General features: G+C 38.1%; 1 protein-coding gene across 3 annotated transcripts in view; it reads right to left on the bottom strand.

Annotated features, from left to right (window-relative positions):
* Positions 1 to 585: 585 nt before the first annotated feature.
* The window catches only part of SEC63 (SEC63 homolog, protein translocation regulator), a 68235-nt gene continuing 54591 nt past the window's right edge, over positions 586 to 14229 (bottom strand). The window contains exons 18-21 of one of the 3 annotated variants that reach the window (XM_024115551.2): positions 12635 to 12736; positions 7384 to 7482; positions 2950 to 3054; positions 586 to 1666 (exon numbers count right to left, since the gene is read on the bottom strand). In XM_024115551.2, the coding sequence (XP_023971319.1) occupies positions 1523 to 1666; positions 2950 to 3054; positions 7384 to 7482; positions 12635 to 12736 (450 nt within the window). In that variant the 3' untranslated portion in view covers positions 586 to 1522. Of the gene's footprint in view, positions 1667 to 2949; positions 3055 to 5713; positions 6680 to 7383; positions 7483 to 12634; positions 12737 to 14229 lie in introns of those variants that run through there. The other 2 variants (XM_055087585.1, XM_055087586.1) reach the window with 2 other exon arrangements.

The following is a 14229-nucleotide window of genomic DNA, read 5'->3' as shown; positions in this document are numbered from 1 at the left end:
TCCCAAGGAAGGGTCTCACTAACACCTTTAAAAGAGAAGTAGGTGATGGAGGCTCCAGTGAAAAAACTGCTTTGACCATATTATAGGAAATATTACATCCTAAATTTAGAACCAAAAAAAACCCCCATTCATGTTTTTGGTTAAGTTTCAAATTTTATTTCCAACTACTGTAGTAACAAAATACCAGTGGTAATTCTGCATGGAAAGAGGCAACCTTCTAAGTAAACATGGTCACAAATTAGTATTCCAAGAGTACTTTGGTCTGTGGAGATTTTGATAGGAGAGGATTATTACAATCAGTCCTATAATAGAGACTTATGCTTCCTCCGTATCTAGTAATACCTCAATAACTCAGCATGTACACATTTCTGCTCTTTATACGCACTACCCTTCCAGGTTGTACTGTGTTAGAGTGTGAGGGGGAAATTCCTCCCAATCATGGTTTTTTCTATAGTATACAGAAATAGCAATCACTTCAGCAGTCATGTACATTATTATTAAATTTTTAGTTGAAAAATAAAAGAATGAGTTATCCTATCATATCCCTTTCTGGGAGTAAAAAGACACACCATTACAAACGTAAAATGAGTCAAACTTCTATTTTATTGACAGGAGTCCAAAATGAATACAAAAAAATGCCTCGTTTGCATGTTATATTTTTCCTTAAAAGGCTTCTGATAGAGTCAGGTAGATTAAAAGCTAAGAGTGTATTTCAGCTTTTATAATGAACCTTTTAAAAAAGGTTTAATAACATAAGTCACCAGTATCAGAGAACATATGGTCCCACAATCATTTTTAAGATCTATAGCTTATAAAAAGAATTAGATCCTGTATTGATCTGCTAAAATAGAGGCTTAAAAATGTTTTAAGCCATTAAAAGCCATTTTTATAATCTGATAACTCTGGGCAATTAAAAAAAGGAAAATCCCAAAATGTAGCCCTCTATATTATGTGGAATGTGACAGAATGCCAACTTACGACCAAGACAGGCAAAAATAAAATGTTTAAAGCTATGAATGGAGCTGTTATAAATACTCTTGTATCACTGCAAAATGTCAATAAATGAATAATAGAGCTTACCAAGAGATTAAAACTTGAGCAGATGTTACTTAAAACATTTGTGGTGTTTATCATACTTTAACGTTTGTTAAAACTAAAGCTAAACAAAGAAAAGTCGCTCATTTATAGATTGTTTTTCATGTACCTTTACTTTCACTGGGACCATAAATGATCAGATAATACATAGCCCACACTTCTGGACAGTTATAACAAAGGGTTTATTATCATTTGCAGATGAAATAAATGCACCATCCCATACTTGAAAGGCTTTCACAAGTCTTAAGCATTTTTCAGACTGTACCAAGGCACCACCACTGCCTAGTTATATTATGCACCCATTTCCAGTAAAGAACTAACACCTCCTTCAACATCAGTTCTGCACTGTTTCTGGTTTATTACACACTTCCAAAACAGCAAAAATTTGCAAATATGTGCAAATATTGTGGTCCATTCATATTACTGCTTAGTCATCATCTTCCTCCTCTTCTTCCTCTTCCTCAAAGCTATCTTCAAAGCCCTCGCTGTCCTCCTGGTCTTCATCCCCCTCTACTGCTGTATCCCACTGTGGGTGATTTTCTGGCACAGGCTTAGCCTCATGAACTTCCAACTATAAAAAAGAATTAAATGTAGACTTCAGAAACTTGGGGAGGAATAATGGGAGAAATACCTGGTAAAGAAAAGGTTTTCTTTGACTGCAGCAATTATAAAGAAATCGATTTTATGCTTTTAACTCTAAATTTAACACACTTAGAACAGATATTCATCCCAGAAATAAAAAGGTGAATCTACTAACATGTAAGTATAGTTAAATTTCTAATGTAGTTTGATAATTTGATTTTAGGAGCTTATACTATTTATTCTGTGACATGAAAGATGAATAATTGTGATTCTTGAGTGAGAACACTGAGTAATGTCTTAATAAGTCTTCTGCTGATGAAGAAAAACTCAAGTGTGACTTCCAAAAAGGTATTTGCAGCCTCCAGACTCATGAAGTAACGTTCTACAGCCAATGGAAAGAAATACAGTATTCTCGTGGGGGAAAAAAAGGTATGTCTTTGCTGGTTCCCTTCTCTTAGGTCTTCAGTATACAGTGCAACAATACTTCTTCAGCACAATCTCTCTAACACAATAGCATGCCTCTTACAAAAAGCTCAAGTGAAATGGTAAACACTGATGGGAGTGTGCTTCAAATGGTACACAAATGTATACTCTAAAATGATCAAAAACAAATTAGTTTTGGAAATCAATAAACACTACAATGGAATCTGTGGGAAAACACATGTGCTTTTTAAAGAAAACAGAAGCCATGTGGTGAGGCCCTGTAAAGTTACAGCATACTACAGCACATTAAAATGTATCACGGGGCTTCCCTGGTGGCACAGTGGTTAAGAATCTGCCTGCCAATGCAGGGGACAACATGGGTTCGAGCCCTGGTCTGGGAAGATCCCACATGCCGCGGAGCGGCTAGGCCCTTGTGTAACAACTACTGAGCCTGCGCGTCTGGAGCCTGTGCTCCACAATGGGAGAGGCCGCAACAGTGAGAGGCCCGCGCACCGCGATGAAGAGGGGCCCCCGCTCGCCGCAACTAGAGAAAGCCCACGCACAGAAACGAAGATCCAACACAGCCAAAAATAAATAAATTTTTAAAAAATAATAAATAAATAAATAAAATGTATCACGTAAGTTATACTCAAGGTTCTAAATCATTATACTCCGTTAATACAACTTAAGTTTATTATTGAAAGAGTAGTCCATCAAGTATATTACCTAAAAGTATGAGATGACCTCTTTTTCTATTATTCTACATTTCAAAACTAGAAAACCTTCCCCAGTATATTAAGCACTTATTCAAATAGACAACCATATGTACTGCATAGTCATTATTCTTACCTTCAATGGTTTAATCTGATCCAAACCCATATAGGAGTCTGATCTTAGAAACACTGTATATTGATAATTTCCAGGCTTTCCTGGTGCAGGAAACTTCAGTTCTACCTAGAATATAAAATCAGCACTTAAAATCTGTATTTTGAGAAGTGGAAGAAACAACAGCTCACTCCTAAAATATTTAGACCAGAGTATTTAATAGCTAGGGTTTACTCAGATGACACAGGAGGTCCTAATAAATGTTACAAAAGTTCTAACAACAACAAATACATACATATATGATGTTTATGTCATATACATACTATACAAAAAGAAAACAAAAAGAGGCAGAATTGATGGGGTTAATTTCTATCTCCACAATTCAAGAAAACATATTTAAAGCGACCAAGTCCTATGTTGACCATCACATCTTGACAACTTGAAGAAATGAAGTTGGGTATAAAAGTAAAATAAATGAAATGGACTAAAACAGACTTCACCAGAGAGGAAATAGTTCTTGCCAAATTTTCTTATTTCTACGACAAATGCTGTGAGATAAGAGAAAATATATATATTGGTCTCTGCCCTCAGTTCCAGGCACAGAGCTCCTCAAGCCCCTGTAATTTCCTAAGTGATAAGAGCAAAAGGAACATCTTTTGTTCTAATATTTGGTCTTTGACTCTAGTTCCTGACACTGAGCTTATAAATCCCTTGGAATTTCCTGGATAAGAATGAGTTCTCTTCTAATGAGGTGGCTCTTGGTGGGCTCCTAGATGAGGACTGGTCACCAGAAAGCCCAAACCATGATTAGAGGCTTAGAATTTTTAGTCCCACGCCCCCAGTCTCCAGAGAAGGGCTGGAAACTGAGTTAATGATCAATTATGCCTTTGTGATAAAGCCTCCATAAAAATCCCCGAAGTAGGGGTTCAGGGAGCTTCCGAGTTGGTGAACATGTGCAAGTGCTGGGAGAGTGGATTGCTCAGAAAGAGCATGGAAGCTCCATGCCCCTTCCCACATACCCTGCCCTAGGTATTTCTTCCATCTGGATATTCATCTATATCCTTTATCATATTATTTTCATAATAAACTGGTAAATATGTTTCCCTGAGTTCTGTGAGCCATTCTAGCAAATTATTGAACCCAAGGAGGGGGATCATGGGAACCAAGATTTACAGCCGGTTGGTCAGAAGTATAGGTGACAACCTGGGACTTGTGATTAGCATCTAAAGATGGGGAGCGGGGGAACAGCAGTCTTGTGGGATTGAACCCTTAACCTGAGGTAGATATCCAGGTAGACCGTGTCAGCACTGCGTTAAACCACAGGACACTCAGCTGGTGTCACAGCGAATTGCTTGGTGTGGGGAAAAGCCCACAAACTGGTATCAGAAGTGTTGAGAGTGTGGCAGTAGTGTTAAAGTAAAGGTGAAACACATGGGAGAAATACGTTTTTTCTTTACATCTGTCCAATGCCTTACAAGGTCAAAAAGATATGTTATTTCCTATCATATACTAATGAATTTCAAATACAAAAATTTACAAACTCTTAGAAGTTTCTATTCCACTTGGACAAAGGAAGAATACATTTTTATGATGACATTTAGATGTTCTGGTAATCTGCCTCCACTTTTCAAAATCCAGATTTTGTTGGCAAGATTATATATTAAAATTTGCCATTAAAACAAGCTAGAAAACATCATGGGAGAATTTTTTTTTTAATTAATCTCAAAGTTTGGCCCCTCTAACTGTAACATCAAACCTACAAATCATAAAAGAAAAAGACTACTAAATCATACCATCAAACACCCAAATAAACCAATGGATAAACAAATGAGTAAATATTTCTATTTTTGCTTGATAAAAACAGCCACAATAGTAAAACAAACTGGGGAGAAATATCTGCAACACACATCACAAAGGGCTGATTTCATAATACTTAAACAAAAATAAAGTCCCAAAACCAATTTAAAAGACCAATAATCCAACAAAAATGAACAATGGTCACAGACACACAAAGAAATATGATTCAAACACACTGAAAGATGTACAGTTTCCCTCTTAAGAGAAATATAAAATTAAAACTACACCGAATACAACCAGCATAGTAAAAACCGATTCACGCAAAAATCATCAACGTATGCTAAAATGAGTGGGTTAAAGACTGTTGGAGAACAGGGTAGTCACATAGTGTCCAAGTATCACCCCACAGATTGGAGGAAGACATACTTTTTATAACAGAGAGAAGCCTTAACTAAATGATCAACCATAATATATCACCAATATCAGGCAAACTGATATAATGTGCCCCTGATGTGATGCACTAAGAAGGTTATTACATCACCTACGCAGTATTTTTGCCAAAAATATTTAAGAAGAATATAAGCGTGAGTAACCAATAAGACAAATTCAGATTAAGGGATATTCTATAAAATACCTTGCCTGGACTCTTCAAAAATGTCAATGGCTGGGACTTCCCTGGTGGTGCAGTGGTTGGGAGTCTGCCTGCCAATGCAGGGGACACGGGTTCGAGCCCTGGTCCGGGAAGATCCCACATGCCATGGAGCAGCTGGGCCCGTGCACCACAGCTGCTGGGCCTGCGCTCTGGAGCCCGCGAGCCACAACTACTGAGACCACGTGCCACAGCTGCTGAGGCCCGTGCACCTGGAGCCTGTGCTCCGCAACAAGAGAGGCCACCGCAATGAGGCCCGCGCAACGCAGCGAGGAGTGGTCCCCGCTCTCCGCAACTAGAGAAAGCCCGCGCGCAGCAACGAAGACCCAACGCAGCCAAAAATAAATTTATTTATTTATTTTTTTTTTTAAAAATGTCAGTGGCATGAAAAAATAAAAAAAGAAAGAGGTCAAAACTCATAAATGAAGGGTCTACGGGGGCATAACGTGCATGCCACGTTTTTATATGTCTCACACACTGAGAGGCAATGGGCACACTTGAACATTCATTCTCCCTATGGAGAAATAAACATTTAGCAACATCTATCAAAATTACAAATGTGCAGAGCCTCTGATTCATTAATTCTGCCTCTATAAATTTATCCTATAGATATGTTTGCACATGTGCAAAATGACATGAGGTTATTCATTGCAGCAAAAGACAAGAAACATCTTGTAAGTCCACAAAACAGCTGAGTGCTGAATAAATTAACTCCCACACAAAAGAATATCATGCAGCTATAAAAACAAATGAGGAAGCTTTTTCTGTATTAACAAAACTTAATACAGAAATTAATTTGCACCATAACTTGGTGCAAATTCCAAGTTATGTCACTAAGAGAAAAAGGTAAGGTGCAGAACATGGTATATGCTACCTTTTGTGCAAGACTGGGGAGAATACACCTACATATTTGTTTGTAATTTATATACAATACCACATGAAGAACAGATAAAATTTTGATAACACTGATGGTCTCCAGGAACTGGAATGGGTGACTGAGACAGGGATACAAGATGTTTCAGTGTGTGCACTTTTGTATATCTTCTGAAATATTAACTAGGTGAACGTATTATCCATTCAAAAATAGGTAAAATTTAAATTTAAAAAAATGTTAAAATTACTCTGTCAAAAAATACCCTTAAGTTGGTACCAACTCTAAGTGTCAAATAAACAAGAAACTACTTTATACATGTACTACTTGGTTAGAAAGGTGGGAAAAAACTTTTTGGATTAAAAATCATCATCATAGATCTTGAAATTCAAAGCCTTGCTCTTGTCCACCAAGTCCAGGTAGACAGAACCTTCTTCCTAGAAAAATAACATAAAAAATCAAGAAGAAAAACAAGAAAATCCAAGGGCAAAATATGTTCATCACAAAGCTATATTAGTGATGTCACTGACGGCGGACAAAGCAATGTAATAAAAAATTCCACTCTAAAAAACGAATCACCAGTTCTTATATTTGTTTTTTTTAAGACAAAAGGTATACATCTGAGCACTAACCCAAAGAGGAAAAAAATCATAAATTTTTGTAAAACATAATTAAAGGGCTTCCCTGGTGGCACAGTGGTTGAGAGTCCGCCTGCTGATGCAGGGGACACGGGTTCGTGCCCCGGTCTGGGAAGATCCCACATGCCGCGGAGCTGCTAGGCCCGTGAGCCATGGCCGCTGAGCCTGCGCATCCGGAGCCTGTGCTCCGCAACGGGAGAGGCCACAACAGTGAGAGGCCCGCGTACCACAAAAAAAAAAACAACATAATTAAATTCTGGAGATAAGGTAAGGCATGTGTTCTTAGATAGTAACAGTGAAAACTCCCCAAAATAAGTTGAGAACAAGGTTTTAGAAGACTACCAAGTTGTAGTTCAGTACTTTATAAATTTCCAATGAGCTCCCTCCAAAAGATGTCAGAGAATAGTTATAAAATGTGTCTTAAATAAAATGTAATAAGCCAAATACGATAAACTGATTTCTATACTGTTTTCTATATTTAAATAATGTTGTTGGATAATTACCTCTTCCATATCTTTTAGTGTGCACACATGATATGGCATAGATATTAATGTCTGTTCCTTCCTATCTGCGATATAAAGCCACCACCATTCTTGTTTTTCCTGCAAAGAAAAAAAGAGTATAAATAACCAAAAAGAGGTAGAGGAATATAATTTTGCCTTGTCTCATTTTAGCAGTATGGTTATCCCTTGGTACCTGAGGGGGACTGGTTCCAGACACGCCCCCCCCACACCCACAATGTGGACACCAAAATCCATGAATGCTCACATCCTTTATATAAACTGGTGTCGTATTTGCATATGATTTGTTTCATCTCTAGATTACTTATAATATCTAATACAATGTAAATGCTATGCCAGTACGCAGCAAATTCAAGTTTTGCCTTTTGGAACTTTCTGGTATGTACCCCCCTAACATTTTCAATCCACAGTTGGTAAATCCACGGATGCAAAACCCACAGATGCAAAGGGCCAACTGTATTTTCCTTGTTTTATTCGTTGCTGTATCCCCAGCATAGACTCAGTGCCTGGTACAAAACAGATGTCAATAAATATTTACTGAATGAATAAATTGTTCTTAACCATTTGTAGATCCACTCTCCACAACACTTTTGTATGTAATTTTGGTGTTTCAAATGGCCCCTTAAATGCTATTGATGAACCTCTGTATTAAAAACCCCTGATTAATTGTAAATGACAAAAGATATGCTAAAAAAGAAAAGAATATGAACTATTACAATATCATTTAGCAAATAATCTTAGTAATGTTACCTAGTAATAAGCAAAAGCCAGAAAGTAGGAGTGGAATGGACTTGGGCAACAATATCAGAAATTAATATATTAAAACACATTACTCATAAGAGAGCATCTCAGATTCTAAGAGCCTGTTTATACCTTTTACTGCACATGATTTTAATAAGCTCAGCATTTTTAGTTGTACTTCATAAAAGATTAGGAACAGAAAAAGAGCTGGGTAAAAAAATTGCCACCAGAATGCACAATGGTAGCAGAGAGCACTGACAGGAGACAAAAATCTATTAAAACAAAAATTAGAAGACTACTCTGAAAGTACAAAACTTCAGTGTGCCCAGAAACTATCACTGTATTACAGCACAGGTCAGTAACTAAACAGTCATCTCCTTCACATCCACTGTTTAAGAACAGGATAGAGACAATATCCTTCTAAAATGGCTTTAAAAAAAAAATGTTTTGTAGCTAAAAATAAACTCTAGGATATTTCAAATAATCAACCAAAACAACAACAGACTATTCTAAAGTCTCAATTATCCAAAAGAAGGTTAAAAAAATAACTTTTTACTGAAAATAGTTTCGTAGGAAAAATGTTTATGTTTCTAAGCCAAAAAAACTTGCACTTTCTATTGCATTTCAATCCTAAGATATTAAAATTTGTTCTATTATCTTTCTAATAACGCTACACTAAGTTCAGCTAAAAGTTTCTGTTTAAATGCCTTAAACTACAAGGCACTGCAACATTAATAAGCAGAATAACAGATCACAAGTGCATGATTAACCCAACTTCTGCTTAACCCAAGGGTTAAGACTACCACAACAAGTATATATGTATATAATATGGTCGTCTATGTGTGTTTTGCACACACAAAATGGGTAAAACATAACAGACTCAAAATGGAGTACAGTTGTACCTCACAGGAGATTGGTTCCAGGACCACCCCACCTCCAGGATACCAAAATTCATAGATGTTCAAGTCTCTTACATAAAGTGTCATGGTACGGTTGGCCCTCTGTATTTGCAGATGCAGAACCCACAGATACCGAGGGCCAACTGTATAAACATCTGGCCTTTGTGAGCCAAAGAGTCTCTGCAACTGCTCAACTCTACCACTGTATTGCAAAAAGAATGAGTGTGACTCTGTTCCAATAAAACTTCATTTACAAAACAGGCCGGGAGGCAGATTTGTCTGTAGGCAGTAGTTTGCCAATGCCTGTTTTAAAGCCATCCAGACCTGATTATTTCACTTCGCTAAACCTCACTTTTCTCTCTGTTAAGTGATGAATGTCTACCTCACGCTGTGCTGTGAAGATAAACTGAGATAATACAAATATAATATCTGTTAAACTGCCTACGACACAGAGCACAATAAAATTACAGTTACATTTACATAGCCACTAAGGAAAACAGTATGGAGGATCCTCAAAAAAATTAAAACTACAACTACCATATGATTCAGCAATTTCACTTCTGGCAGTTTACCCCAAGAAAACAAAGTTGCTATATTGAAAAGGTATGTACACAGCAATTCACCTCATCATTATTTACAGTAGTCAAGATATGGAAGCAACTGAAGTATCCATTGATGGATGAATGGACAAAGAAGATGTGGTACATATATACAATGGAATATTACTTAACCATAAAAAAGAATCGAAATCTTGACATTTGAAACAATGTGGATGGACCTAGAGGATATCATGTTAAGTGAAGTGAGAGAAAGACAAATACCATATGATCTCACTTATTTGTAGAATCTAAAAAACAAAACAAAACAAAATGAAAACAGACTCACAGATACAGAGAACAAACAGGTAGTTGCCAGAGGGGTGGGGGTAGGGGGAGAAATAAATGAAGGAGATTAAGAAGTACAAACCTCCAGTTATAAAATAAGCCATGGGGATGTAATATACAGCATAAGGAATATGATCAATAATATTGTAATAACTCTGTATGGGAACAGATGGTTACTAGACTTATTGTGGTGACCATTTCATAATGTATGCAAATGTCAAATCACTATGTGGTATAACTGAAACTAACGTGATGTTGTATTTCAACTATATATCAATAATAATTTTAAAAGTTATGACTATTAATGAAATGAGGTAAACATCTTTACTATTTAAGTGGTCTGAATTTCATTATCAGAAATATCATTACCAGAACATGTATTAATATGAGAAGCAGAGGGGTATATTAAAAATGTGCATTTACTCTTTATCTCCACTTAGAGAATGCTTCCCACCCTCCACCCCCCACCCACGCTATTTGATTAAAATGAGATTCACTCAAGAATACTATTTATTAAGAAGCTAGTGACTATCTGGGACTTCCCTGGTGGCGCAGTGGTTAAGAATCCACCTGCCAGTGCAGGGGACACAGGTTTGAGCCCTGGTCTGGGAAAATCCCACATGCGGTGGAACAACTAAGCCCGTGAGCCACAACTGCTGAGCCTGTACTCTAGAGCCCGCGAGCCACAACTACTGAGCCCACGTGCCACTACTACTGTAGCCCGCGTGTCTAGAGCTCATTCTCCGCATCAAGAGAAGCCACGGCAATGAGAAGCCCGCGTGTCTAGAGCTCATTCTCCGCATCAAGAGAAGCCACGGCAATGAGAAGCCCGTGCACAGCAACAAAGACCCAATGCAGCCTAAATAAATAAATAAATAAAACTAAAAAAAAAAAAGAGCAGCTCTGTTGTGTAAAAAAAAAAAGAAGCTAGTGACTATCAGTCTATGGCACTGCACCTACGCTCTCTTGATGCACATGGTGAAAATGGAAAAGATGTTCTACCATGAGTTATTTGCACTTCAAACAAAACTGTTTCTGCTGTGTGAGATTCCCAACCATTCTTAACTTATTAAACATATGAGCTGCAATTAACATGTAAGTCAATTATTAACATAAAACTTTAAGTAATTTAAGTGGGTAGTATGGTGGTTAGGTAAGTACATAGGAAGGTAGACAGGTAGATGTTAGGAAAATCCTAAATAAAGTTTATCTGATAAATGGCACTTTGAGATATTTACCATGTAGATGAAATTACAAGAAGGCATTTTCACTGCTAAAATGTTCTAAGGGAGTAAATGAATACTTTGCTTATTAACTAAGAATGGTCTAAAATGAAGCTGCCTATTATAAGGGTACAAATTATGCAGCTTACAGCATCCCATGGTACTTTTAAAACCAATCAATGAGTGGAATTTATTCGCTTGATTTCAGGAGCTTTGGTGTTGGCAGACTACACAGCAATGGGCAAAATGCCCCTGACAGATGGGCTATAGCTCAGGACATGCCAGAAGATCAGTGCACACAGTAAGATGGAATCCCGGGCTGACTTCTCTCCAAGTCAAAACAGAAGTCTGTGCAGAGCCACTCATTTATTATTAGGAGAGCCAAATCACTTAGGAATTTGCCTTCAGCAGCCCCCAGCAACTAGAGATTGATGTTCTAGAGCAGAAAGCAGATTTATACATGAAATCACCTGCCAAACATGAGTGGTAAGCACAAGGTTCTGTGGCAAAGCTGCAAGGCAGTCTACGGAACAGCTTCGCTAAACTAAGAGGCAACCAGTCCTTGATCTCTAGCCACAGACAAAATCATCCACAAATGCAATATATCAAGCAGATCCCAAATTCATTTGAAAGACAAACAACATAGTGTATCAAAGAGATCAAAAGCTGAACAGGCCACAGTCACAAAGTAAACAAGCACAAGGGAACAAACAGCACTGCAATGATCTGTCCTGAGCTTGGGGCTCGGCTCCTACTGAACTCAGTGGGTCCCTCAGCCATGGGCTTGCCTCTTCCCATGGACCAGGGCAATTATCGGAGCAAGTCTAGTGGCTACAGGTGGCCAGTAGAGAACCCTCAGAGAAAACCCATGGGGAAAATTTAAGAACATTTTCATCCTATTTAAAACATGACAGAAGTGTGAGATTCACAACAGCCATATAGTCATAGGCAAAATATGCATTTGTCCAACTAGGACTGCCTGAACTGCTAATGAAAAATCATCATTAAGCACAACTCTCAGTAATCTGGGCACAGAAAAGACAGAAGTACTTAAGAAGTTAACAACCCTCCTTTTAAACAACACATTCACTAAAAATGATTTATGTTGAAATACAGGCTTCAAAAATGTGGCCTATCAAGAATAGACTACAGGGGCTTCCCTGGTGGCGCAGTGGTTGAGAGCCCGCCTGCCGATGCAGGGGACACGGGTTCGTGCCCCGGTCCGGGAAGATCCCACATGCCGCGAAGCGGCTGGGCCCGTGAGCCATGGCCGCTGAGCCTGCACGTCCGGAGCCTGTGCTCCGCAACCGGAGAGGCCACAACAGTGAGAGGCCCGCGTACCGCAAAAAAAAAAAAAAAAAAAAAAAAAAAAAAAAGAATAGACTACATTCAGCACATTTGAGCCAATACACACTACAGAGAGATAAAAAGCAACTAAGAAATATCTGAAAAGAATAAGGAAAACACTAGGCTGTGTATAACTCACCTCAGGAAAGTAAAGACTATAAACAGGATGTGTTATCTTTGATTTGGTTTCCAGTAGAGCTCGCTCCTTTCGTTGTATACTTTGTTGTAATTCTTGCCACTCCTGTAAAGTGAAAATTAAATCTTTGAAATCAAGCATGTTTTCAATCATTTTGAGGGGTGTCTGTCTTCTTCCAGATGTTATTCCTGACAATGCTAATTACTACTGAGTTCAGTCCCACAAATCTGATCATTTCCCTGCCCCAGACTTACAATGCTTCTTTTCATAAATCAACTCTAACCCATCTAGTATGAACTACACAGCCAATCATGACCTGACCTGGACCTGTCTCTCCAGCCTCCTGTCACTGTTTTCCTCCCTGCACTTTTTCTTCTAGTCATTTCCAACCACCTAGACTTCTCTGACCTCACCAGCTATTTCACTCCTCCTAAACCCTGTTTAGATTTTTTTTTTTTTTTTCTCTACCTGGCAAATTCCTACTCATTATTCTTTCAGGAGCAGCTAAAGTCTAAAGAATGAGTTCCTGAGTCCCACAAATCGTCCTCTACCCCAGAGCTGAGTTGACCACTCCTTCCTTTGTGCCATCACTGTCCCTTGCACAACGTGCATAGTCTCTTTGGTACTATAAAGCTTACTTACAAGTCTGCCTTCTCCATCAGGCTACTATCATTCAAGGGCAGAAACTATTGCACATTTGGCTTTGCATTCCTATCATCTAACACAGTGCTTGCAGTGTGACAGATAATGAGTAATTATTTGTTATTTGTATAATTATTTGTCAATTGAATGAATGTATTTTTTGGTCATCTGAAGAAACTAGTTTATCAAAACCCTACTAACCTAGTCACCTCCACTAACCCTGATACAGTCAGAAAGAAATATGTCAACTCTTTCTCAAAACAAGAGTGGGGGAATAATTTCTTTGATAGGTTTTAATTTCCTGGCAATCAACTTAATTCTCAAAGTACAGAAACACTCAAGGGCGAGCAACTGCTAAAAACAGTCATCCTTATTTTTCTTCCACCATTCCCAAGGGCAAGTACCTTATTTCTGTATACCTTTATCCTTTGCCCTTTTACTTTTTCCTTTTTTTGGCCTCTGCTTTTGCTTCAGAGGCTATTCAGGGAATCTCTTTTAAATTCCTAAACCACAAGGGTTACTTTTATACCAATGGTCCAGTCAAGAACACCACAAACATAAAGAAAACGGCTGATCAGGTTACAGTTCATTTACAGTGAGCCTCTAAGGACCGTTATTTGTCCACCAAATATTCTTTTCTACAGCTTTCTCATAAATCATGTGCAACTTAATGCCATGCCATGAGATTTTTTTTCTATTCCCTTTACCCTCACAATCTTAATTCCTTAGTGACAGCCCTTTCCTTAATGTCTTATATACCTCTTGAAACGAGGTGGCATTCCGTAAATGTTAGCTTTTACCTTAACCAACTTTTTGATGTTACAGCCCACAGTTATGTTTCTTCACCCTAAACATTTCCTGGAACTTTTTTTTTTTTTTTTTTTTTTTTTTTGTGGTATGCGGGCCTCCCTCTGCCGTGGCCTCTCCCGTTGCGGAGCACAGGCTCCGGACGCGCA

This window comes from Physeter macrocephalus, chromosome 10 (genome assembly GCF_002837175.3).
Source record: "Physeter macrocephalus isolate SW-GA chromosome 10, ASM283717v5, whole genome shotgun sequence".
NCBI lineage: Eukaryota > Metazoa > Chordata > Mammalia > Artiodactyla > Physeteridae > Physeter > Physeter macrocephalus.
This window is presented reverse-complemented; position numbering and strand designations above follow the sequence as displayed.